Here is a 19778-nt window from a genome sequence, read left to right as displayed (position 1 = left end):
GAAGCTCCCTGGGGCTTACGAGTACCCAGACCCAACCTTAGGGTCTGGTCGTAAGCCCCGATGACCCATGTCGGTCGCTAGAGCTGTGGGTGTTAACCCACAGCTTAGCGATCGACAAGGAGGCGGTCGTTCAGGATGCAAGCGGCCGCCCTGATTCAGTGTGACCGCTTGCAACTAACAACCACCTCTGAATGAGGTCCAGAGTTTCTCAAGGCTTCCTAACAAGGAATGGTCTGTGACCGATGCAGTGTCTTCTATTTGGATTTGCAAAGCCACAGGTGGGCGCACCAATACATCTCCCAGAGGCTACCAAATTTGCATATTTTCGCATCGCAGCAGCAGCATGAGTGTACAACTGTGAATCAGGCCCTATATACAAAGATAGATAGATAGATAGATAGATAGATAGATAGATAGATAGATAGATAGATAGATACGAGATAGATATTAGATAGATAGATAGATAGATAGATAGATAGATAGATAGATAGATAGATAGATAGATAGATAGATAGATAGATAGAGAGATAGATATGAGATAGAAAGATAGATAGATATGAGATAGATAGATAGATAGATAGATAGATAGATAGATAGATAGATATTAGATAGATAGATAGATAGATAGATAGATAGATAGATAGATATGAGATAAATAGATAGATAGATATAGATAGATAGCTAGAAAGATAGAGATAGATAGATAGATAGATAGATAGATAGATAGATAAATAGATAGACATAGATAAATGATTCATGCTGTATAGATTAGAAAGACAGACAGACCAGCTCTGTGTGGTAGTGAGTTGCAGTCTCACTGAAAGGTGTTACAGATTTGATTGTCAGAGCTACAGGCACACAAGACCCTTTTGGCACCAGGTGGCTTTCCAACTGCTCTGGTCATCTCCTGACAGCCATCAAGTGATGGACAACAGTTTCTATAATGCTTTAAAAGTAGATCAGGAATGTTAATTGGCCTCTATTGGTTTCTGCTGTATGTTCTCTCAAATTATTCAATGGACACAGCACATGTGTAATACTCTCCGCTGCCAAGAGATACTGTACTTTGCAATGTAAGGTTATATTGCGGACACTGAGGATATTTATAAGACACATTGCAAGCACATTCAATACTTGCTGCACAGTCCCAACTTTAAAACCTGTAGTTGTCCCTAAAAAATTGGGGTTATTGTAGTAGCTAGACATATGTTGTCCCTCTAGTGAAGTATTATATAGTATGCGCAATGTATCTCGCCATCGCCAGGTTACACATCATATGGTGTGTACACAGCTCTAGAATCACTGACACAATTAGCTTTTCCTGCCAATGGTAAAGTGGGACAGACACTTTTTTTTACAACATAGATCTTTTGAGTGTATTGTATACATTACCTAAAAAATTAAGGGTGTGTTTATTCTTTAAGAGCAAAGTTAAATACAGTTTTGATTAACCCTTGTGAGCTCTCATTTGCTTGTCACTTTCTATACTTGGTTGTGATTTTGTTCCTCCTATCAACTCCATGTAGATTGGTAACGGATATTTCCCTCACTAGTGTTATTAGTTTGTAGAGATCAGCTAACATAATTTAACATGTTTTATTATATGTCTAAATTTTTACTTCCAAAGCCAAAACTAAGCAGCAGAATGAATGGGATATAATAAAACAGAATGGTTTACATTTAAATCTCCATGTGCTGTTCTGCCAAAAGGACAGAATGTGGCTAAGCCAGGGGCTTACATGGAATAGTGTGTGTGTCTTCCCTAGCCAAGGGAGATGTTAGCAGTTCAGGAGTGTTTTGTTAGGAGTCCAACATCTCCCATCGTATAAATGTTTATGAAATCCAGCCTATTATTTCTCTTCTCTTTTTTTTTTTTTATATAGTATATATGTATGAGATGGAAACTCATTGCTCTCCCTTGAGAAAGAAATTTGACATTTCAGCTTTCTATTTTCAGACTATAAATGATACATTATAAAGTCAGTGTTCAAATGTGAATATTCCAATAAAAAGAAATAAACAGCTGAGTAGAATACAGATAAGATTTTGATACTAGACTGGAATATCCATGGTTGCTGGTTTTAACTTTTGATACAATGTACATATATACCACTTGTTATTGTTATATGCTACAATGTGCATTAATGTCAATGTTTTCCTATTGTTTAGGTTCTGTTTAATGTAACAATTACAATGGACAGTTGTGATTTCGAAGGAGGACAGAACTACATAATTCTTAAACCAATTGGTTTCAATGAAACCGCTAAAATAAAGATACACAGAAGCTGCACGTGTCAGTGTAACAGTCCTTTAAGGCCTAAGGAGAAATGTGTAACGGAGGTCAGTCCGGACTGTCCGGGAGTTCCGTGCAGAGACAGTAACTGTAGCCTGGGCGAGAGGGCTCATCTACCGGACAGCTGCAAGAGATCTCCGTTAGAGCCTGAGTGTGGCGGACGAGGAACATGTCTGTGTGGGAAATGCTACTGTTATAAATCCAAACTGGGAAAATTATATGGGAAATACTGTGAAATGGACGACTTTTCTTGTTCATACAACCGTGGAAAACTATGTTCTGGTAAGTAGTACAGCAATTACATGTTTTAGAGAGGAAGCCTATTTTATTGTGTTGTCGGCTTTCAGTGTGTAGTATTTGTGCCCTCAGCCCACATGTAAATAGCGATAGCAGACCTGTAATACTCTGTACCACTGTTTCATACTTGAGCAAGGTAAGATCCAGATATTCTATTGCTTATTTCATCTGGCATGTTTTTACATGGCTCTAGATTTGGATTTTTCTGACATCAAAGTCTATACGGTAGGTTGTATTCCCCAAAACAACTCTCGTTACATATACATATGTGTCCACATACACATATCCTTTAATCGCGCCAAATAGCCTCGTATAGCGTGCCACAATCTTTGCGACATAGCTGTGCCAAAACACTAGTCATAAGTACCTAATACACTATACACAAACTAAGATGCAATCATGAGAAAAAAGTAGCATAATGGAGGAAAAAGTACACAATCTAGAATAAAAAGGCAGACAACAGGTCCAGTGACCCACGCTATGCATCATTAATCTGCAACATTATACCAATGCCTTTGAACATAAATACTAATCCTAGTGTACTATGGGCCTGATTCAAAGGTACACGCTATTTGCGTGTGCTCGCTCTGAATCGGGGCGTCCCTGTTTTTTTAAATTCCGGCCTTCAGGCCACTCACACAGCTGTGGGTGACCACCCACAGCTTGTGCAAGCGGCCTGGCGATGGTTGCGATTATCGTGACCATCGGCATTGCGAGGAGACCCTTGTGGTAGGGTCTCAGCACTCGCAATGCCAAATGGACTTCCAGCTCTATTAGAGCCAGAAGTCCACTACTGACATCACGAGTGATGTCAGTAGGGCCGCCCACAAATGGCAGGCATTCCTTTGGGAATGCCTCCGTTTGTTCAGCCTCTCCCCCTACCCGCCTACAAAACGGGGCGAGCTGTCGATCAACATCGACAGCCGCCCCGTTTTGCTGCGAGCTCCAGAGCAAGTGAAGGTCTCACTCGCTTCGGGCTCGCGTGCAAGCGCACTGGGCCACCATCGACGCGCTCGCGAGCGGGTCTGAATCAGGCCCTGTATGCAAAGTAAGATGCAAAATTGAGGGAAAAGCTCAACTTGAGCAAAAAGAATGCAGTCAGTGTAAGAAGGCGAAATACAGGTCTGATACGAGGAACCTCTGCCATGCATCTTATGCTTTACCTGCAACTTTACATTAATTCCTTTGCAACAAGAAAAAAGTCATCCTAAATACATAGTATACACTATATGTGAACTAAGATGAAAAATTAAGGAAATTGTTGCAAAATTGAGGAAAATAGTACACAGTACAGAAAACAAAAACATTTCATGCCATATGATATGAGGTCATATATGTAAATCTTATATAAAAACACTCGATCATTGAAAAGTGACCGTGATCCCGCCTGTAGCCAGATGACCATTCAAAATGAAGACTTCCTGCTGGAGGGGAGATCTGCACATCTGCATCTTCCTAAACATCTCGTACATCGCCAGATCCATAGGAGCTGGAAGAATCAGCAGCATGCATCGACCTCTGCCTCTTATCAGTCCCATTTGTCATTACATCACATTTACACTGTGACAATTCATTTGTTGAGATCAGAGCTCTCTAACCCTCCCTCTGCTGGGTACACACTTGATTGACCCACAATCATGCCAATGTCCAGGGGCACTCTGGACAGGAATGTGGTCAACATCCCGACCGCAGGGATTCCAGCAGTTAGAATGCTGGTGCCGGAATCCCGACACCTGTCACAATCCCGGCACCAGCACCCCACCACCCAAAGGTAAGTAGCGGGGTTAGGGGGCGGGTTAGCATTACGGGTTAGGGTTAGGCAGTAAGGGGTGAGAGTTAGGTTCAGGGTACGGGGAGGTTAGGTTTAGGCACTGGGAAGGGAAGGTTAGGGTAGGGAGAGGGGGAGGGTTAGGATAGCTACCGACAGGTATCCTAACCCGGTCACAATGTCGGTGTCGGGATTGGAAAGGTCATATGGCGGCCAGCGGGTCAGCCAGCCAGCATCCCGAGCGCCGGCATCCCGTACCCATCACGCCTGGACATTGCACGATTGCCAGTACACATTACAGCGATGTAATGAAGGACAGAATGATCACTCGTTCCGTCCTTCATTAATATGCACGTCATCGCATTTGATATATTGGCTGTGCAGCACAGCCGACCGGACGACATAGCATGCGACCGCGGGAGCCCGCAAATCAGACATACACGCTGAACGATAGGCCCGATTTGTCGCTCTGATTTGGCCAAATCCTGCAAATCGGAACGACATTGCTCCAGTGTGTACCCAGCCATACACAGAAATATTCTAGGGTACACTGCTGTAAACCAGTTACAAAAATAGCTGCTATTCTATTGGTAAATACAATGCAGAAGTTACAGAAATGAGAGCTAAGTTACCAGAAGGTATGGAGATAAAAGGAAAGAAAGACAGTACTCTCCTTGGTGGGGCACTAGTCCATCATAAATGAATAAATCGTAAATAATATGATATAGCTAAAACTTAACTTTGAATGTAATTAATAAAAAATAATCAAAAAGTACTCACATGAAATAACAGTAACACAACACACAAACAAAGAGTGACAAGATTGAGTAATATCTCATCCTGAGAGGATATTCTAGGTCCTACAGTAATCCGAGGTACCCCGAAGAGCCTGCAAACTAGCACTAGAAGAACCAGCACTTGGGAAGAATCTAGAAAAACTGAATTTCTTTATAAACCCACTCCCCCACCCCATATTTAATTAATGTCAATAAATGCATCTCCTTTAGTTTTTGAAACTACAAGTCCCACTCCCAACAAGCCCGGGCATCCATTATCTGCATGACCTTGTCTCTCTAGGCATACGGGACTATGGGCCTGATTCAGAGCCGCTTGTAAGCGGCCGCTCGTTCGTTCCGAGCGATGTTTGCCCAACTGTGCATGCGTATGGATCGTAATACGCATGCGCAAACCAGTCAGTGCGGCCGAAATTCGTTTGTTCGCTAAATAGCGAATGCCTGCTATTTTGAGTGACAGGAGGAGGCATATGTGGGTGGTAACAGGGGAAGGTGCTTGAAAACGGGGAGTGGAGATCAGAACGCAGGCGTGCTTAAAGGTCAAAACGGGCATTTTTTGGGTGTGCATAATTAATACAGCAGCGTCATTAACCACGTCACTGGGTTATTTTATAGTCAGAACTGCTCGCAAGATTGTGGTAGGAAAAGCCAACCACAAGAATAGCGAGCAGTTCATACGCTGGTCGATGTACTCGATTAATCTAATAAATAGCGGACATGACGTAGGATGCGAGCGGCCAGGGGGCGTAGTTTTCCAAAAAACGACCGCAAGTTTTGTTCGCTCGTTCAGACATAGAGGCATCAACAGACCGCAAAGAGCGAACGGTTCATTTGAATAGCCACCCCTTTTTTCTGAACGAACGACCGCAAGTAGCGTCCGGCTCTGAATCAGGCCCAATAAGTGCTTAGCTTTAAATTCCATTCAGTAAAACAAATCACATTTTTACGAAATGTCCAAATGTAAATCAGGTCCAAAATGTTGAAAAGATTCCACACTCCCAAAGCAATAAATGAGCTTCACTCCCAAGTAAAGTAGTTCTGAGTTCCAAAAGACAGTTCAAATCATAATTACTGCTCTACATGGATTTAAGCTGCTCGTACGACTTCTGACTCACTGAATAATGCGAGTTACGCATTACTTTGTGTGTTTCTGGCTCACATAGAAACACAGAGCAATGACTTCACCCCTTATCACACAAGTACATCGGAAATGGAGCGTAGAAGGGAACTGTCCTTTATGGCTTGCAGGTTGCATCTTCTAAGGATATAAAGCATTGCATTTTGTCTGGTGCCCGTGGCTCCCCCCTCTAAGCGCTGTAAACGTGTATATTATTCACAGCGTGCCATAAGGAATAAACTATGAGAGCAAAATGTTGTATTGCAGATTATTATTGGTGTTTGTTATTGTAAGAATAAATTCCGTTGCAGGGGAGCCATTAAAAACACCACTGAATTTCATTACAATTTGGAATGTTTTTTTTTCTAGGCACCCCTAGAACAGGATTATCTACTTTGGAATGTTCTTGGCTTAGGAAATACATATACAAGTCGAATGTATGAAGGACTGTAATAAAAAAAATAATAAAAAGTGTACAATTAGATTATAAATTATAGATTCTGTGTTCTCAATAGATTATAGTAACTACTAGAGGTGCCTATGATGCTGTTTGCCAAATGTGCAGCCCGGTAATCTTCAAACCTCCCACTGCCCTAATTGCTGCCCCTAAAACTAAAGATTTTTTTTCTGAAAATGTAAAAAAAAGTCACCAAATCACATTTGCACCCTGAAATGCACTCAGACCCCATGAAAACAATGCCCTCACCTGCTCTTCATAGCCCCACAATCCACTCAGACCTGCTGTTAATCCCAAAATGCCCCATTTGCTCTCAGATCCCACGTGTAATCCAAAACTCCTTTAACTTTTCCACATGCCACTCAAACCACTTACATGCCACCACTCCCCCTTCACTGGTATTAACCAGTACCCACTCACGAGTAATGGCCATTAATAAACAAATAATTTTCACTAATTTATTTTAGACCGGCATGCAGAAAAACTGCACTTGCCTTGTCAGTCCGTTAGGATTCGGAGAAAGCGGAGAGATGACTGCAGTGTACTCATTCTGCTGATCTGCCCACCACCTCCCGCGGTGCGGTGTGTAGTCACATGGGGCCTTATTCAGCATTGTACAATGTTTGCACCGCTGCTGCCTCTTTGGACGAATGTCGGTATTCAGACCAGGGGCTGCTCATAACTACATCCCTTGCCGAATAGTGTCTACGAGATCACTCGCAGTGCCCACTGCTGGCATTGCAGATGCGAGTTCTGCGTCCGAAGGCGCAGCATGGGATCACAGTCGGCCAGCCATCAGCCATCTGAGTAAGCCTAAGCTCACGCAGAATGGCCGCTGGAACTCCTCTGCCGGAGCCAGGAAATCTCTGTCAGAAGAAGCAGACCCTGGCCTCAACATGCCTACAAAATGGAGGCGACACTCCCCGTTTTGTAAAATGGTCAACGTCACCTAACAGCAAAATGTTCTCTTTGAAGTTGTGTCTGTTAAATAAAAACAATAACTACTGTGATGTGTAAACAATATTTACTTTTTGTGTGGTAGGTAATGGTGAATGTGAAAATGGAAAGTGTAAATGCCACAATGGCTGGGAAGGTGACCGCTGTCAATGTTCCTCATCAAAGATACACTGTATGAATCCTAATGGACTTGTTTGCAGTGGGAGAGGAACCTGCACATGTGGGAAATGCGAGTGCACCGACGACAAAGGTTTTGGCCCTTTGTGCCAATACTGCTCTGGATGTAGCAATACCTGCACGGACAACTGGTACGTGGTATATTATCAACTGCTTTTACAATTGAAACACTGCTGTTCTGAGCTTTCAGTGACTTTGTGTTAAATAATAAAACAAACTATGCAGTTTGTGGCCATACCCTGGTTACTTTACTACTAGGCACAGAAATTGCAAAGCTCCTGATCTGGCCGATATTGGCCGAATTGTACAATATATCGTTCACATCGTCTAGTGTGTACGCACTGTATCGTGTACAGCGACATCGCATGCATGCAGGTCCGACGAGTGACATCGTCAGTGAGGGCCATGCTGCCGAATGCAGCATGGTCCCCGCCATCGCATGGTCTCTCCCAACATCGGCAAGTATGTATGCACTTGGTGATGCCAGGACCCCCGTTGTGTCCCGTTGCACGACAGGTCGGCTGGCTACACATCGTTCAGTCCACTCAAATCTAAAAGCATAGTTTCATGGACAATTACAATTTGGTCTGGCTAATCTGATTACCGCTGAGTCATGCAGATGGTAGGGTCAGAATTTGGAATCAACAACTTGAATTCTAGGCATCATCCTGCCTTGTGTCATCGATTCAAACTGAGCATCATTTAACTTCCACAGCCGACCTGAGCATTGTGGCTAACAGTGTGCATCCCTTTATTGTCACAGCTCCCCCATCTTCTAAAGGTCACTTACAGCTGGATAAGGCGCCATGTCACAAAGCACATTTCATCTCAAATTGGTTCCGTAAACATGACATTGAGTTCTGTCTATGCCAATGGTCTCTAGAGTCACCAGGTCTCAGTACAATACAGCCCCTTTGGTGGGATTTGGGGGGACAGGAGATTTACAACATGAATGTGCACCAACTGTGTCATGTTATCATGTCAACAAGAACCAAAGTCTCTTAAGGAACGTTTCCAGCACCTTCCTGAATGCGTGCTATGAAGAATTCAGACTGTTCTGTGGTCAAAGAAGAGACCTACCCATTGCCATAAAGGAGAACCTAAAAAAGTGAACCCAGCATTTACCATCTGTGTTGTCTTTAATACCATCTGCTGTCTGTGAAAGAATATCCCCCCTTATAGTTGAAAGCCAAAATAAAGAGATAAATATGCAATTGCCAATGTACAACTCAATGTAAATAATGCTCTTTAGATTCACAGCATTATTCAGCGAAGGGGCTGGGCCAAAAAATTGCAAAGCTCCTGTTTCCCCGCCCCCATTAGCAGTCAACTGCTTTTCCCCTCTGGGCTTCTCCTAAAGGGTTGAAAACAAAAGTCGGTAAGCATGCCATGGTGGCACTCTATGCTTATGTGAACCGACCCATTTATTTATACCTTATTTGCCTACTTCTGAGACCTCTCCTCTGGGAGAACTGGAGGGGGAGGTACAAGTGGCATGGTGGTGCCATTATGGGCCATGGTCCAACTCCTTCTGCACAGTGCCAATGATTTTCAGAATCATACAGCAAAGTGCATTGCTATACTGATGCAAATAACGTTATAAAACACCTGCCTCATACACATGAGGAAGCACTGTTATCCCGGGGGCTTTGGAGAATAACCCAAAGTTAAGGAGTCTCCGGACAGTCCAGGAGAGTAGTGACGTATGGTATACACAGTTGATGTCTTCCTTTCTATAATGGTCCTATCTCCTTTTAGGTGCCAGGCCCTTTTTTTTTACCAACATAAGATGACTTCACTGGGTTATATCTTTCTGGCTTTTGTGCTTTTCATCAAATTATGTATAGTTCATTCTTTGCATTCTCTCTGGATAAGACATGGTTCAAATCTCAGATGGACATCAGAAAGTTACATTTGTTTTTTTCCCCCATTACTGCATTCTTTGACACTGTGATTTACCAAATATTTGCAAAATTCTCTTTATTTTTTTATAAGCTCTGTGGCTTTTACGGGTTTTTTATTTGATTAAACATGCTAGCATTCTATCCTGTTTGCTTATAAGCTGTGTTGCAAATCACAGGCTCCGTCTGTTTATACAGATACTCCCTTCAATCCAGCATGCAGAAGATGTTTTTGTAGTACTTATGGAAAGCTTGTACAGTTCATGTCCCTTACAGAATATGAGAGCATTGTTTATGCAGTGATACTTCCATTTTATCTTCTCAACAAATGGTGGTACCTATTATACATCCACACAGCACTGCTTTACATGAACATAGACAATGTATGTCTACATAGTAATCATATACAGTATTAGTGTTCTCTCTTTCTCATTATTATCTTTAGTTTGTACATTCTATTTTATCTTGATCTAATATTCTTTGCAACAGGGAACTAAGAAATGTACTTATTGAAATGTTTTGCACTAATGATAGAAATGGGGCAGTTGCAAGTACTGGAGTTTTGGGAAGAATAAATTGGGACAGGAGGAGTTGTAATGAGTACAGGGACAGGGGAAACAGCTGGAGTCACAGGCAATAAGGAACAAGAGCTATGATATATTGGAAAGGAGGGGAGAATCTGTGTCGTGGAGGTAGGGAGTATGGATGGACTATATGACTGCTGGGTGGGTAGGAAGAATGAGAGGATGAGTAACTGTAACAATTGAATATATGGGACACACTAGATAAAATGTTACTTTCATTAGACATATGTAAAAGTATAACTAGACTTATAAATGAAACCAATGACAGTCTGTCTGATTAGTATGTAGTCCATCAACTGGTATCTCCATGGGGATATAGTCGGCATCCCAGTGCACACAATGCTGGCGCTCAGAATCTCGGTGCCAGGAATCCTAACAGGAGTCAGAATCCCAGCTCCAGATCCCGGCGGTGAGTATTAGGTTTAGGTGTTAGGTTAGGGTTAGGCACTAGGGGGATGGTTAGGGTTTGGCCTGCGGGGGCAGAGATTGGGTTAGGCTGTGGGAGGGGTGAGTTAGGGTTGGGCTGTGGGGGGGAAGGTTAGGGTTAGGCTGCAGGAGGGGAGGGTTGGGGTTAGGCTGCAGGAAAGGTGGGTGAGGGGAAGGGTTGTATGACTTACCTGCATGCATCGGGATTTCCACCACCATGATTCCGTCACCGGGATTCTGACCGCTGGCATTGTGTGCGCTGGGATCACGTACCCAACTCTCAATCTCAGTCTGTCAAATTGAAACATAAAGCACTTGGTTGTGATACAGATACATTGCTGCTGCTCTTGAGTTTCAGTACTTGCAAAAATAACATTCAGTTGACCAAAAGAATGACAATAAAAGACTGACACTTACCTAACAATGAATAGCAAAGAGTAAAGTTTGAAGAATTTCATTACTTTTTTTTATTATTAGTGGCTGCTGTCGTGCATGTATTCATCAGATGTTAGCCTTCTAAATGTACTGTATGATGGGCTATTATAACACACATTGTTTGTGTAATACACAGGAATTGTGAGCACTCTCATGGCTCATTAAATGAATCTGTCATTTCAATGAAACCATTTGAAACTAAATGTAACACACTGGTGTACTATATTGACCAGACCTCAGGTAAGTTACTATATGTTTGGAAATTGCTTTATAATATGTAATATTTTTTATTTACAATGTCTTATTCTGCTCCATCAATATTTTTAACTGCATTTGGTTCTCGAGTACTTTATATAATTCATAAGTACGTGCTTCTCCTGAAACTGAAATTAGGCTAGTCTGGGCTGAGTTTATTGGAAATGGTGTTCAGGTGTTTTATACTGCAGTCAAACTGACACTTATTAACAAGAGCAATTGGGGTTCTCGCAGACCTGCTATACTCTCTACCAGATCAGAAAGTACCTATAGTAATAGAAACAAATCTATGCCCTTAGGAGTAAATTTACTAAGAAGTGAGTTTGGTCGACTTTTTTAGTTTTTAAACTCACTTTGCTTCATGAAAACTCGGGTGAGATTTTCCTTATCAAACTCGCAAATTTACAAAGTGAGTTTAGCTGAAAGTGAGTTTTTCGATGGTGAAGCAAAGTGACTTTTTTCTTCCAAATTGCTAGTTTAGAGGTGAGTTTAAGGAGAGTTTAGATGAGAGTTTAGATGAGATTACTTACTGGAGATTGCAGTGTTTTCTCTCTGCAAAACTCACAGAGCAAGCAGCCTGCACATATCAATGAGATATGTGTAAGCTGCTTGTGTTTTAATACCTGTAAAAAACGAGTTAAATAATTTAAAAAATAAAATGACGTAGGTTCCCCCCTAAAGCTTAACCAGCCCCGGACTTGCCAGCCTGTCCTGGTACCTAAAATTACGGGGAACAAAACGAGTAGGGTTCCTCCATTTATTACCTACCAGCACCAGGCTGCAGGCCAGTCCTGGTTTTAATTTTAGGGGTAGAAAATTTGATGTAGGGGTATCCCTAAAATTAAAACCAGCACTGGACCCTTTCTAATGGGGGGACTGATGCCACAGCTAGTGGTGCCCTTTCACCGGGCCCCCAGCCACAGCATCAGCCCTGACCGCTAGTCAGCCCAGGCCAGGGATCCCTGGGGAGTCGGGGACCCCTACCAATAAAGGGGACCTCCTCTCCAGGGCACCCCTGGCCTAGGCTGATAGCCCGGGGCTATCCCCCCACCCCTGGGTGGTGGGTGGCGGGTTGATAGTGTTGGTGTAGTGTTCAAAATTTAATTATCAACATTGTCTTTACAGTAGAACTGCAGGTCCCAGCAAGCCTTCCCCACATGCTGGTACTTGGAGAACCACCAGTACCAGCATGCAGGGCATTAAGGGTCCACTGGTACCTGTAGTTCACCTGTAAAGAAATGTGTAAAAAACACAACACACATCTTGAAAATAAAGATTTATTACTTACATACATACACACACATACTTACCTGCTCCCCTTCTCAACGTAAAGTATTCCATGGTTGTACCTGTAAAAAAAGAACCAATACTCACCTTTTGTCCCACGCAGTATTCCAAAGAGGGCCCCCGGACACACTGTAACAAGAAGCTACAGCATATTGTTACAGTATCGCTAATGACAGCTCCGGCCTTGAGCTATCATTAGTGCTGTGGCTCCAGGCAATCAGCGGCGGCTTCCATTAGCGGCCGCTCATTGGCTGGGACCCACGTGGGCTTAGCCAATGAGTGGCTCCTCCACGTGTGTCCCAGCCAATGAGCGACCACTAATGGAAGCCGCCGCTGATTGGCTGGCGCCACAGCACTGCAGACATATCTGTCCATCAGCTCTGCAGCACAGCCAATGCGATATATCGGTGAACGACGACATTTACCGACATATCGCGTGTATACACTTGCCGATGGGCAGTAGAAGACTGGCAACCCCCCACACATAGCTACATTACCAGTGTGAGGGCACTGTGACATATGTGAACTGGAGTATCTCTGTGGCATAATGGGAACTGGGAACACTACATTATGTTTAACACATTTGTGGTGCTGGGAGTATTTACACATTATACTTTTTAATAAGTTTGCCTAGGGGTCCCAACAAGCTAGTTGGCCTGGGGCTGCCCCAAACCTTAATCTGGGGCCTGGTGTTAGCTGCCCTTTCGGTAAAGCCAGTACAGGACAGGATTTGCTCAGTAACATCTTTGACATACCCTGTGACAGGGAGAAAATGAAGCAAGCTGTGTTTACCCGCTCTTTAACATCAAGACGGTAGTGTAGCCTAAGAGATGATTAGGTCGAGATGAATTCCAGACCACATGAACACACTTCAAAGTTACAGAAGGTCATCACCAACTGCAAGGTCATGCAGTCTGATAAACGGAGAGCCTAGTAATTTGTAGCCTTACAACTAAACAATTTTTCATTATCCCAAATATGTTAAGGTTATCAAAAGGTCTTGTGGTGTCAGCCAGACTATTCCTCCTTCAGTTTATTAACAACATTCTATTGTGTTTAGGAAGTCAGGGGAATTAGAAGAAGTAATTATAATCTTACAAATCCGATGACTGATAATGTGCAGCCTTCCGTATCCCTAAGAGACTAGTTGTAGTAGGAGCAATTACGAACTACTGAGCTACCAAGTGAAGGACCTATGGAGAATATGATACTGTAAATCAGTTAAACTATCTCTGAAAATATTAAGACCTCCACACATTTGTATAACACTCATGATGTTCGTTTTTTTTAGATTTATTTTGAAAATAAAAGCGTAAATGTGCAGCAATCCATAACCACATAGCAATTACAGTAGCTTTGATCAATCTACTGTAATCTATACCGTGAAAGCACTGATCTGTTGTTAGAAATTACTGCACATTTGCACCCAAATTTTATTTTACCTTCATTTATTAACATAATATATTTGGGGCAGGTTCTGATTTTTTTAATTTTGTTTATTTTATTGTGAGTATGATAAATTATAATAATGTGAAAGTTGTGTTCTTTTCTTTTCTTTTTACATTTTGAAAATACTTGTTTCTTAAAATTAATCCAATTCCTGTATGTGTACATGTGTTCAGAAAGTGATATAACTATGTGACATTAAGGGGCCTGTTCATCATCCTTTTATTTCTACAAAATTGGGTGAAAATTAACATTTTCCCTTACTTTTGTAAAAATTAAGGGTGAGTGGCTTCAACTGGAAATATTACTGTAGCAGAACAGCCAGCTAATTTGCTTCCAACGTTTATATAAGCCAATTGACCTCTCAACAATTATAGTGAAGTGATGGGTATCCATCTCCCATTACCAATCGGCAGGGTGGTAACGCTGTCCACGGTAGGGTGAAATAAACCTGCCCAGTGTATTGAAGGGGAGCGCACCTAATCTCCTAGATTGCCATTCTTTCCCACCGACTACTCATAAAGTCAACATAATTAACAAACAGGGAGGGTGGTATATTCAGGAAACAAAGAAACTGATTTAAAGCTAAGGAACACAATATAAATTCACAAAACACACCTTAAGCTCTATCTCTATCACTTTTGAATTAACTTACAAGATGGAGACCACAGTGTCAGAAGTTGTCTTTTAGAGCACCATCTGCCACAACCTTTGGGGTTTAAGGGCCGTCAGGCTTATTTCAGTCCTCCTTTATTCTTATAGTGTATATAGGGCCCGATTCAGACCCGTTCGCTAAGCTGCGTATGCACGCTATGGGCGATTGTCGCTAGGTTGCGCATGCATCAAAGTACGAATGCGCGCGTCACTCACTGTGGTCGGGAATTGTGCGCTCGTACAACACAGACTGGATGCTAATTTGAGTGACAGCGCCGTTTGTGGGTGGTAACGGGAAGGTTCTTGGGAACGGGGGAGTGGATGTGCAGACGCAGGCGTGTCTGGGCGCCTTGACGGCGTTTTATGGCTGTGCATAATTTGCAAAGATGTGTCATTGTACACGTCACTTGGTTTTATTTCAGCCAACAGTGATCGCAGTGCTTGCGGTGAGGTAGGGTCTACCTCAAGCGCTGCGATCGCATCCGATGGTACCCGATGTACCGATGGTTACATACACTTCCAGGAGATAACGTGCGCAAATCGGCGTCTTAACACAGGCTGGTGGGCGTCTACCTATACAAAGCCATCGCACGCCAAGACATAGTGGGCGTGTTTATGCCTTGCCGTGCCGTCACTTTGCTGAATTTGCATACACTGGGAGCGAGCGTACGCATCTAGCGAACGGGTCTGAATCGGGCCCATAGTCCCTTTATGCCCATACATTATTCTGCTCACTCCTGTTCCTGTGCTGCTTTGAATCTGTACGCCTGTCTCTTGGATCATCCATTGCCCTCCTGACTTTCTCAATCCCATTATTTTTGTAGAGTTCACATACTCGGATACAGCCACCCAGATTTCTGTATTCCTTTTTTCTTACCTGCATTGTTTTATGTTGTTCTAGAATCAGGGCCATCTTAACGTATAGGCACACTGAGTAGCTGCAAGCAGGGGCGGGCTAAGCCAGAGGGCATTTTCATGGATTGTGCGGCCGCTCGCTCTGTGCATAGGGCAGAGATCTGAGAGACAGGCAGAGAAAAATGCTCACCGTCCGCTGGAGAAGAGAAGAGGGATGTGGATTCCATAATCCTCACTTTACATCATGTTTTTTTATGTTTAAACATTGATTTTGTTGAAAGTACCAATAGAGTTAAAGGTTTAATTTTATTGACTGTTTACATTTTTATTCCCGTGAATGGGTGATTAGTGCATTGCTTTAACGAGGCCCTGTCTAGATTGAATAGGTGTGTAAGAGATTCATGTGATTGTGCCTACATTTATGTTTCATTCTACAAGTATTTTCCTATCTGCTTGATTATACATATCTTTGGTAATCAGCAAAGGAACTTAGTATTGGTTACTTTACAAAATAACATTTTCACAGCATTTATTTTGAGTCAAGTCATTATAATGTCATGGTTATGTTATTATCATTTTGACATTAGATTATTACATCTAACATATATATTTTTTTTAAATAAATAATAAATAACTTGCCATTGTTAACTGTCTGCATCTTCTTTTCCCCAGAATGCTTCTCGGACCCCCGGATCCTGAAAATATTTTTTATCATCTTTGCCGCAACATTCTTACTTGGTTTTCTCTTTGTACTTATAATTAGATTCATTATTCTGCAAAGTAGAAATAACAGGAAAACCTCTTCATCTGAATATAGGGTGTCTACATCAACGAAGGTAAGAATTCACATAAAATCTACATTTATTTATGTTGTTTTTTTTTACTTTGTCTTGATTTTTAAAATACATACTAATATTATCATCTTTTCCCCATAGGATAAAAATGGTTTGCACAATGTGTACGCTAGGACAGTAACTTATACCCGGGAAAAACCAGAAGACATTAATATCAGCATTGGAAAACTGGCAGTACATGAAGCTTTCAAGTACAAGTTTTAAGAAAACAAAATGTTGATGCTAGGTGGCCCTCATCGCAAGGCATGCTTTGGATACAATTACTAATAAGCATTTTGCAGTAGAAGTCTTTCAAATGAATAAAGTCGCATAAATGGGGGAAGCCACCAGGCAAGCGTTTAAGTGGACACAACAATGGATGTTTATTTTCTTAGCGAAAAAGACAGGAAAACAAAGGACGGTGACATTCTGGAAATAATGACACACAATAGTCTATTTACACTACATCATGTTTCTTTCTCTATGTGTTTTGGTCGGTAGATTTGGGAACCGACATATGGTAATTCAACTACGTAGTGATTGTTTTTACTATTTTAGCTGCTCTAACAGAACCAAGTGCATTACTACTGTATGGTACATGGAAGTATGAATGTAGCACTTTATTTAATTTTTGTGGATTTTTTTTTTTTAAAGCAAAGCACTGATTACACTTTAGCGAGAATTTATATGCACTCGATGGGGAGGTTTATTACCTTTTCAATTTAATGGTATTTCCTGAAAAAGAAAAACTTTAGGGTGCTAACATTTAGATATTGGTAAGTGAAATTGCATCTTCAGTAAAAAAAAATAAAAAAATAAAAAAAATACTGTTAAGTTTATACATATATAAATAGTCATGAAGTTTATACATATCTAAATTGTCAATTCATGACATCAGTTCAATAGTCATCCAATTTATACTGAAAAATAAAAAACAAATTCAATAGCTATACATATTATTTGTACAAATAATTTAAAAATGTAAAACATTATACTGTCATGTCAGTTGAGTACAAATTAGACCTAAGTGAAGTAGTCAGATGAAAATATAGAGGTACAGCTTCCCAAATATTATTCTGACTAAGGTTTTTCTAACAGCTACTGTAGGTATAGGACCATTGTTTTTTTTTCTGTTTATTAGTTTTTTTAGCCTAACCTACTGAAGGATTAAAATTTACCAATTTGGCCGTAATATGTGCAGTCATGTTAGGTACAGATTCAATCATTCGGTAATGTCAACAACCTGATTTACTCCTGTTGCCTTTCTGTTGGTAGTGTAAGATTGCCAAAAAGACGTTTAGAGGTGTTTCCAGTATATTATTAACTGGAGATTAAATAAGACTTTATTTATTTGATTATCTTTGGTCTCCAAGTCATGACTACTTTAGATCACAAAGTTGTAATATATATGTTTACAGTCTTATACTGTGTCTATTGGAGTATTAGTGTAGACTACCCCAAAATTCTAGAGTATTTTTTTACAGCAGTAGTCACCGGGGCTGGAAAAAGGATTTGATCATTTTTAAATTGCAATTCAAATATTGTTCTCTTTGGATAGTTTTCACACATGCATCCATAAGCACTATCATTACACATTTTGCCTAATCAGGAGAGGGAACACTTTGTTTGAACTCCCTTATGTGGTTAATTGGATTATGACATTTGGGTGCTAAAGGGGCATAAGTATCACAGTCCACATTTTTAATGCGGATGTGATGAATATTTTACGCCTAAATTCATGTACAATTTCACCATAAATTTAGCAATAATCTCACACCGGGAGATGGGCTGGGGAAGAGCAGGAACTAGAGTAATAACTATGCTACTGTATCATTCCACCATAAGTTATTTCGGTTTCTGGGTGATCTCTGCTCATGCTCGGTCATCGCATGTGCCAGTGGGGGGGGGGGCAACGGAGAGGGATCTAGACGATCTCTCTCTGAAAAAAACCCAGATACAGTAACCCATAGGCTGCTTTAGACTAAATCCATCTTCAGATGGCGTTAGCTATCGGAGCCAAGCTCTGGAATCCAAAGCTTGGTAAATCTGACAGCACAGCAACCTCCACAGAATGGCGCTACTTTGCGGTCAGAAATGGAGAGGCCGCTGCTAATATTGGAGATATCTGCTGCGGTACCGCCATATTAAATCCAGGGGGGTCCTTCATATTTTCAGGTACTCCCTGATAACAGTGGGTACCCACAAATAGATATTAGGAATACAAAATCTTGAATATACAATTTATTTTTTAGGTGTTTTAGGGGATAAAATTGAGAAAACTTTACAATTTAATGACCAAATTATAACCCAACAAATTAAAATGCAAGATTACGATGTGACAGGGTCATTATTAGGACTCAGGGAATGATTAGAGGACCACAAAGTCATCATCTGTGTATGATTTGCATATTTATATTGCTGAGCAAAACAGATACGGAAACGCTGAACATTTTAAATCCTAGTTAATATTAAGCAACTCGGCAGTTTAACAGCAGAAACAAAAAGAGCATTGGCCAAATAACTTTTATGTGGCGTTTGTATCGCAGAAATACGTGCGCCAAGTATTAAACCAAAACCAGATTTGCTAACTTGTTTAAACGGGGATATTTATGTTTTGTTTGTTTTGTTGTCGTTGCCATTGTGAATTGTACTCAGGGAAAATAATAATGATTCTTATTTTGACTTATTTGATACATTCTATTTTCCTTGAATTATAAAACTAAAAAAATATGTCTTCCTATTTAGCGTACCCATAATGCATCTTTCAGACTTTTCACATCATAACATGTAGAGATTGATTAATTTATAGCAATTCAAAATATGCTACTGTTGTAGAAGAGGTATTCCAGAAAATAACACATTGACATGTTTTCATTTTCGCCTAAATGACCTTTTAACAAATATGTTTTTGTACCTAAACAAGTAGCAATAAGTGCCCCCAATAATATCATTAGTGCCCAGTAGTATACTTGTCACTTTCGCAAGTCTACAAGACAAGATTGAAGGGCCTATTCACCATAGTGCCGCATTAGTAATGTATCCGACTCACCACAAGTAACAATTCAATATTGTTTTGAAAAGCCGCTGTCTCCGCAATTCCCTAACACTACTGATTCCGCCGCTAATGACTAGTGGTAGAATAATACAATGCTTGGTTAGTGCACATCTGTGTACTGTGATCATGCGTACTGTTGGCTTGGGCATACGTCCAGATGGGGCAAAGGTATCCTACTGGATCCCTC

The 19778-nt window shown here is 41.2% G+C and overlaps 1 protein-coding gene across 1 annotated transcript in view; it reads left to right on the top strand.

The window, feature by feature from the left end:
• Nucleotides 1-16993, top strand: part of ITGB8 (integrin subunit beta 8) — a 145903-nt gene extending 128910 nt beyond the window's left edge. The window contains exons 10-14 of the mRNA XM_088457356.1: nucleotides 2170-2575; nucleotides 7769-7991; nucleotides 11343-11446; nucleotides 16376-16539; nucleotides 16639-16993. Coding sequence (XP_088313482.1) covers nucleotides 2170-2575; nucleotides 7769-7991; nucleotides 11343-11446; nucleotides 16376-16539; nucleotides 16639-16761 — 1020 coding nt within the window. The 3' untranslated portion in view covers nucleotides 16762-16993. The remainder of the gene's footprint in view (nucleotides 1-2169; nucleotides 2576-7768; nucleotides 7992-11342; nucleotides 11447-16375; nucleotides 16540-16638) is intronic.
• The last annotated feature ends 2785 nt before the right edge of the window (nucleotides 16994-19778 follow it).

The sequence above is a fragment of the Taudactylus pleione genome, unplaced genomic scaffold, assembly GCF_031769625.1.
Source record: "Taudactylus pleione unplaced genomic scaffold, aTauple2 ptg000758l, whole genome shotgun sequence".
NCBI lineage: Eukaryota > Metazoa > Chordata > Amphibia > Anura > Myobatrachidae > Taudactylus > Taudactylus pleione.
This window is presented reverse-complemented; position numbering and strand designations above follow the sequence as displayed.